This window comes from Sinocyclocheilus anshuiensis, unplaced genomic scaffold (assembly GCF_001515605.1).
Source record: "Sinocyclocheilus anshuiensis isolate Anshui unplaced genomic scaffold, SAMN03320099.WGS_v1.1 scaffold705, whole genome shotgun sequence".
NCBI lineage: Eukaryota > Metazoa > Chordata > Actinopteri > Cypriniformes > Cyprinidae > Sinocyclocheilus > Sinocyclocheilus anshuiensis.
In genome coordinates this window covers 302,678-308,854 of record NW_015536493.1, presented here as the reverse complement: position 1 = coordinate 308,854, position 6,177 = coordinate 302,678, and the positions used below count along the sequence as shown (strand labels likewise).

At 37.1% G+C, this 6,177-nt stretch overlaps 1 protein-coding gene across 4 annotated transcripts in view; it reads left to right on the top strand.

Annotated features, from left to right (window-relative positions):
- The window catches only part of LOC107685567 (L-asparaginase), a 32,625-nt gene that overhangs the window by 6,687 nt on the left and 19,761 nt on the right, over positions 1-6,177 (top strand). For 2 of the 4 annotated variants that reach the window (XM_016482203.1, XM_016482230.1), the window contains exons 1-3: positions 3,120-3,296; positions 3,529-3,624; positions 4,501-4,664. In XM_016482203.1, the coding sequence (XP_016337689.1) occupies positions 3,186-3,296; positions 3,529-3,624; positions 4,501-4,664 (371 nt within the window). In that variant the 5' untranslated portion in view covers positions 3,120-3,185. Of the gene's footprint in view, positions 1-3,119; positions 3,297-3,528; positions 3,625-4,500; positions 4,665-6,177 lie in introns of those variants that run through there. The other 2 variants (XM_016482212.1, XM_016482221.1) reach the window with 2 other exon arrangements.

Here is a 6,177-nt window from a genome sequence, read left to right as displayed (position 1 = left end):
TAGTTAAACTTAAGGGGGCTAATCAATATACAGTATATTTCAAGAAACTAAGACTTAAGGTACTCCACTTTTTCAGTTGTTTCAAGACTGAAATACATTTTTCATTTATATTTTAAGTGTAAATTCATTTAAATTTAAAATTGTTAACTCAAAGCAGGTATTACACACTTTGTAATTAACATTGATGCATTTATAAATCAAAAATCACAATTGAAATAAAAAAAAATGTTCCTGAGATTCAATATCTTTAACAACATGTACAAACATTACTACAAATTAAACCACGAGGGTCCTAGAAATGCGGTCCTGAAACTGCAGCCTCCGCTATATTATCCAATTCGGTAGGTGGCGCTGTTACAAAAGAATAGGGTCCTAGAACTGTGGTCCTGAAACTGCAGTCTCCGGTTGTGCAGGAACATACTATTGGCGTTTTTTGCGCGCTCAAGTTCATTATTTCAAATGAAGACGCGCAGCAGGCACGGTCATAATGGAAGCGACGTGCTCATTTTTCCCAGGCGCTTCCGCGCCAACGCTTTGGAAAAAAGCAGAAAGCGGCGCGCCTAGCGTTTTCCACGCGTTTTTAGGCGCGATATGTGAATGGCCCTTAAGGGGCCATTCACATATGGCGTCTTTTGCGCACTCAAGTTCGTTATTTCAAACGTAGCCGCGCGGCAGGCGCGCTCATAATGGAAGTGACGTGGTCGCGACGCGCACGCGGTGCGACGCGCTCATTTTTTCCAGGCGCTTCCGCGCCGCATCGAGATGAAAACATTTCAACTTTTCAGAATGTTTTTCCGAACGCTTTGGAAAAAAGGGGCCGTTCACTAGCGTTTTCCACGCGTTTTTAGGCGCACCATATGAATGGCTCCTTAAGGGGTGCGACGCGCTCAGTTTTTCCAGGCGCGTCCGCGCCGCATCGAGATAAAAACATTTCAACTTTTCAGAATGCCGCAAGCGCACCGTGGGTCATGTGACAAGAACCAACCAATCAGCTTCATCCTTTCCCGTAACAACATTGAAAGCTCAGTCAAGATGAAGGAACAGCTGATAATAGCTGTACAGGCATAGCCATTTTTAAATAAATTTAGTAGCAGGACAGTAAGTAATTTTCTTTCTGATGTTTGATTTACATTATTGACACAAATGGTAACAGTAGCTATATTAGGCTGCTTTATAGTTCACCCAAAATTGAAAATTCTGTTGATGTTCTAAACCTGTATGAGATTCCTTCATGCTGTTGAACACAAAATAATATATTTGGAACAATTAGTCTTCACTGTATAAATTCAATATACATTCATTCTTATTTATTTTACAAAAGTGATTCAGTCAAGGACAGTAAGTTATTTTCTTTCTGATGTTTGATTTACATTATTGACCCAAATGGTAACAGCAGCTATATTAGGCTGCATTATAGTTCACCCAAAAATGAAAATTCTGTTGATGTTCTAAACCTGTATGAGATTCCTTCATGCTGTTGAACACAAAAGAATATATTTGGAACAATATTGGTAACCAAACAGTTGCTGGGCCCTCACTACTTCCATATATGAGAAGAAAAAAAAGAAAAAAAAAAACACTATTGGAGTCAGTTGGGACCAGAAACGGGTTACGATCATTCTAAAGGAAATTCGTAGAGGTTTAGAACAATTTGTGGGTAAGTATATGATGACAGTATCTTCATTTTTGGGTGAATATCCTTTTAAGATCTCATCATATAGGCTAAGGATCTCATATAGCCTAACACATGCTTTATCTTTAACCGCAAAGACGGGCATTTTGAAACGTAACTGTGTATTTGACCGTTTAAGCACAAGGAGCGAAAGTTTAGTCAGTAATACGAGCAGGTGTATCAGGTAGAAACCGTTTTAACGCACGCATTTACCAGAATGAATTCTGCCCCGCAGCGTAATGCCCATGAACAGTATAAACCATTTGTTTTAAACCCTGCTTAAAACGTCTTGAAATGGTAAGATTAGACTACATCACGACGCGCTTCAATCAACGATTGATATATTTCTACTGGATTATCTCCCAACCATTAAATGAATATAGTTTGTTCAATCACATAAACAATATAAATCCAGTTCATAATCAAACTAACCTCAAATCTGTGTGGACGATGACACTGTTTTTATCTGCTCCGTGTGCCCGGTTCACTTGCTGTTCCAGCAACTTCCACTCCATCATCAGCGTTAGTAAAATAACCTGATAGCTGGGGAATTTACTAAGTCATGTTTTTTATGTTGTTTGTATTTGAAGTTTTTCGTTTTTTGAGCCCCTCTCTCTTTTAGAATTGCTGACATTTTTACTTATTGAATGTTGTTCTTTGCAAGACCATTTCCAGATTACTCCAGAACAAAGTGAAGAAAGGTGAATGCAGACATACTGGGCAGCAATCACCTGATAGATACGTGCGCATATCATTCAAAAGTCAAATATAGAATAAATGCATTTGATTGGTAAACCAACTGATCATAGCTGTACAGGGATAGCCATTTTTAAATAAATTTAGTAGCAGAGCTACTGCAAGCGATTTTTAGTGCTGCAAATCCATTTATCCTTTGCTGAAACTTCCGAGTCTTCATGGAGAGCGCAGACCATGGTTGCTTCGCAACGGCAGACGCCTCCGGAGCGCAAGCGCCCGAACGCGTTGGAAAAAAGCAGAAAGCAGCGCGCCTAGCGTTTTCCACGCGTTTTTAGGCGCGACATGTGAACGGCCCCTAAGCAATCAAAACCGACAAATCTCTTTATATTACACTGGACCAGAGCCTTTGAGTTTCTCTGCACTGGACTAAAGCTTGAAGTATTCGAGAAAAAAATGCATTGTAAACAATACAGTAAACGATGTTACATTTATATGGTATATTTTCAGCTAAAAGTGTGCTGAGAGATTTAATTTATAAATTGATTATTCCTCTGTTTAGCAGAAAAATTATCTGTTGTCCATCTTTTTTTTGTAATTGTATACACAAAGATTAAATAAAAAGCAATTAAAACTACTCAGTTGCTTGTTCGTTGATATAATAATAATAATAATAATAATAATAATAATAAATGTAAGAAAAGTTCAACAAATGCGAGACACGTGACCTCACACTCACTAATTTTCGCGCCAGTGTATTCACGCAAGTACGCTTGACCTTTACTACTAACCTGTGTGACTGGCATATTATTCTTTCATTATGGGGGGTTGTATGTCAAGAAAAGAGATCCCTGATGAAATTTATAGATATTGGTCTGCTGTAGCATCTTCTCTTCGCCTCGGCTGGCTTGGGACGAATAACGTGAGGACGGTTAGTGCTACTAGCTAGTTAAAGCGAAGTAAAGATTAGAGTAACGTTAATTTGTTTATTATTGAACAAACGAGCTAGCTAGTATGCTGAATGTAATAATTAAGTTGGTAGTAAGTCAGAGTTAGTATGACTAGGTGCGTGGTGATATAATTAAACAAACTGTAAAATAAAATGTAAATGTCATCAAGTAACTGGCTAAGTTACCATTTTCAAATTGCTTTATTTTATTCAGGAGATGAAAGCGTGCCAACTTGCTCTTTTCCCTAATCTGTTGAACTCCTCAGCTGTAGAAGAAGATATACTTGGCCTGGAGGAACATCTACGAGAGGTAACGTTACTGAATCCATGTCTGTAGAAATATCAACATGATTGCTTGTTTCCTGTCATGTCTGTAACTTACTAGTCTGATGTGCAGCAGAGTTTTGATATTTGCTATAAGGTAGCTCTGGTATGTCACTTTATTGTCACTTCCATTTTAACCAGATCTGCATCTCTAGTTTGCAGTTAGTGCATTCACAGTGGTCTCTTGAGTATATCATTACATACTACACATAGGAAAAATTAAATATTTTTGATTCTTTATTTATATCAGCAGTGTAGAGGGAGATTGCAAAGAGCCTTAAGTGAGATATTAAGAGCCTTAAATAAGATATTAAATGGTTAGTTAGTCTAGGTATAACCTGCATAATACAAATGTCAGCCTGGAATGCAAGTTAAAGGACTAGACAAATGCTTTATGTTTTATAGCTTCACCTGACCTGGTTTTAGAAACTTTGTAGGAATATAGGATCAGGCCGAAGATGGTTTGACCACCTCATGCAACCTCACAAGATTTTGCATGTTTAAAAGCTAATTCTGTACTTGTTTTAAACATTAATTGGTGTTATCAAAGTTTATTTGATATATAGAGTTCAGTTTATGATTACATAACAGTGCTCTCAAATCGATTAATTGCAATTAATCGCATCCAAAATAAAAGTTTGTGTTTACATAAAATATGTGTGTACTGTGTATATTTACATGTGTATATAAATACATACACATACATGTATATATATCTGTTGTTCAGATATTGACCAATATTTATTTTTAATATTTATTTTTATGAGTGTAAAAGTCTGGAAATAAAAATAACATCAAAAAAGTGTGGGCTTAAAGGGTATATACACCATAAATGTATATTTGTGGATTTTTCTTATGACAGGGTGCTGATGTCTCAAGTAGTGATGAGCGAGGTCGGACACCTCTTCATGTGGCAGCAGGAGAAGGCCATTTAAACGCTGTTCGCTTCTTGCTGCAGCAGGGAGCAGATGTGAATGCCACTGACTTTTATGAAGAAACTCCACTTCGAGATGCCATACGCTGCAAGTACTTATCACATTTGTGTGCTTTACTGGATGTACATTGCATAACAAGGTCAGAAATGAACTTATCCATATAAGGGGGAATATTTGCCCCCTGGAATTGATTTCAATGGGCATTTTTTGCCTTTGTATGGGCAGTTTTTATAATTACCTTATTAATTGTTTCTGTGTTGTTTTTATGTTAGTTAAATGTAATCATTTACGTAAATATATTAGAATAATATACCAAAACAAAAGCCATCTTTTAACTGCAAAGGTAGAACAGAAATCACATCTGACATGGCATTTATGTTTATTTACACAGACTGTTTAATGTTGCTCAAATATGGCTTACATGTATTTTCACTACAAATGCATAATATACAGTAAATAGACTACATAAAGGATATAAAATATATAAAAAAACAGGAGCTCCTTACATGGTAGGGCTGCAATTTTATGACTACATTTTTGTTGTTGATTAATGCTCTTGATATTGTAAGAATGAGTCTCGTTCCCTACTCAGGGAACCATGGTTACATAAGTAACCTGAGACGTTATTAATGTTGATTAATAGATTACATGCAAAACATGTTTTTGTGTTTGGGGAAACAGCCCATCATACTCTGGCTATACAGTTAAGAAGCACTTATAAACATTTATTGCTTTTTTTGCATTAGCAAATCAAGACTACATATTACTTATTTTAGTTGCTTGAAAAACAAAACAGCTATTTAAACGGGGAGTAAATTAAAAACAGAAAGCAAGCATAAAACACTGAAGCACTTTGCATCTAAAGCAAATTATGCACACTTGAAAAAACTCCTTTTCTAATCATTGAAGCTGTCTACACTGTGCAAAGAATTTCTTACATTGAATTTGCACTCATGGTTTATAATGAAAAATTTATGAGAGTGCAGAATTCAGTCAGTGATTTGCCACTGCATTCATAAGTTCAACAGAAATATGTGTGATTGTTTAAAATGCTGCCAAAAAAAAACACATAAAAAGAAATGTGATGCAATTTGAACAGATCTAGATTAGGACTGCTCCGATTGATCGGCTACCGATCACTATCGGCTAAAAAGCTTATAAAGTCATTTGAAAACCTTGTGAGAGACGTAATTTCACAAACAGCGTGAGTGAATCACCGCGCGCTCTCTCAAAATATGCAAATGGCTTCAAATCACCACATCGCGTCTGTCTATAAGCGAGCTGCACGCTGCACAGTTGACACAGGAATTGTCACTCGTACAATCGAGGCAGTGTCACATCGTCACTAAAGTTCATATATTGCATTACTTTTTAATTCTTGCCAGTGTTTAACCATTCAGCGCTCGCGCGCTCTCCTGGAGACCGTGCGCTCACGCACACTCGCAGCGCACACACATAATGCCAGGTTCTCATTACTTCGTTTGCAGTGCGTATGTGGTGTGTATTTGTCTGCAGCAGTGCAGAGATTGTTTTCACACCGAGTCTGTTTGCTGCGCTGCAAGCGCTGAATTAAAGTAACTGCGCATTGTTTGCAGTATATATGA